This window comes from Pundamilia nyererei, unplaced genomic scaffold, assembly GCF_000239375.1.
Source record: "Pundamilia nyererei isolate P.nyererei 1_Seehausen unplaced genomic scaffold, PunNye1.0 scaffold00157, whole genome shotgun sequence".
In the NCBI taxonomy this organism is placed as follows: Eukaryota; Metazoa; Chordata; class Actinopteri; order Cichliformes; family Cichlidae; genus Pundamilia; species Pundamilia nyererei.
This window is the reverse complement of record NW_005187558.1, coordinates 201,743-203,363: the sequence shown is the minus strand read 5'-3', so window position 1 is coordinate 203,363 and position 1,621 is coordinate 201,743. Positions and strand designations below refer to the sequence as shown.

The 1,621-nt window shown below is 31.4% G+C and overlaps 1 protein-coding gene across 1 annotated transcript; it reads right to left on the bottom strand.

Moving 5' to 3' along the window:
• Positions 1–1,021: 1,021 nt before the first annotated feature.
• Positions 1,022–1,621, bottom strand: LOC102216169 (olfactory receptor 1-like; the record flags this gene model as incomplete). The annotated part of the gene is made up of 1 exon (XM_005745317.1): positions 1,022–1,621. A coding segment is annotated over one exon (600 nt), but the record flags the coding sequence as incomplete, so codon positions are not given.

Sequence of the window (1,621 nt, the reverse complement as noted above, 5' to 3'; positions counted from 1 at the left end):
AAATGCAAAAACACACCAAAAACATAACAACTCAAAATACTGGGTCAAACTGACCCAGAACCGTGACAGAACATACACAGCATCTACTCCTTGAAAGCAGTAAAGCAATAACAGTCATACCCAAAGAGGGATATGTTTTGCAGATTATTATGTTCTAGGGTGGTCTTGCTGTGATGAGTGTCTGTCCCACTATGGTTCAAATAAGCCTGTTATATATGTGTTATTGTCAGAACAGGTGATCAATACACTAAGGAAAAATACATTTTCATTATCTCTCTCTACACATTAAAATATCATATGAATCTCTAAGATAATTACGGTAAGGTAATCGGTCTGATAAAATAACAGCTATGATGACTAATTGGGTTGTTATAATACTACAATTTCAAACTCGATACATATTAACCAGTGAAATTCTTGATACCATATTTGATATTATGGGGAAGATTCTGAACCCACCCATGTTCCACTAGCATATCGTAAATAAGAATTAGCAATAATGTAAAAATGAAGAAATATAAAAGTTTAAAGACATTAATTTGAAAATTGATTTAATTACCTATCATTTTACCTATGGCAGAATGAATATGTTTATGTTAAAACAACTGCATACATTTTTCATTAATGGCTTCTCCAAAGCACCTAGGTTGTAACCAAAACTCTGTAGCTCTGAAACTGTCGATATTACATCCTGGTTAGATGAGCATTGTACGGAGCACTGCAACATACAACTTAAAAAAATAAATGTGTGAAATGAATTAAAACTAATGTCATTTATTTTGCTTAAATATGTTTTCTTTAAAAAGATTGATTACTCTGTTAGACTTGTAATTATAAGAAACTAAAGAAAAACTTGTTGAGGAAGTTTGTCCTATTATCAATATGAACTATACCTGCGAAAAAGAATAGCAATAATTTATGAATAATTAAATGAGTAAAAATGACATTTTTATGTTTTACTTTTTGATTATGTTGAATGAAAAACGTTTTGAGTAACTTCAGCAAACTGAATACATAACAATTAAGGCACATTAGCATTAATACACGTAATGATTGTGGCATGACAAAATAATCTTTTTAACTGTTTAGAAATTTCCTTCATTTTGAGCCCATAAATGAATGGATTAAACAATGGATGATAGAGCAATAATTGTAATGTCATTAGTAATCGAGCAACTTTTGGAAAATCTGATTCCACTCGAGCTATGCCTACATCATAGATACTTAAACAGGAAATACTGATTAAAACTAACAGATGGGGTAAACAGGTCTCTGCAGCTTTCTTCCTAATTTCTTTACAACTTTGATAAGAAACAATAAATATTGTTGTGTATGTGAAAACTATGAAGATCATAGGAAGTATTACAAGATCTAGTAATGCAACCACACCAAAGACGGTAATTAATCTTGATCTTTGACAGTGAAGAGTGTAAACTGCATTGTTACAAAATATTCCCTTTAAATTAAAGCTACACAATGTTGCTTCAGCACTCGCTATTGCTTGGATTGCAATATGAACAGCAGGTATAAGCCAAGATACGACCAGGAAAATGATCACAGTGGTTTTGTTCATGATAGTTGGATATTCAAGAGGTTTACAAATAGCCACATATCTGTCATA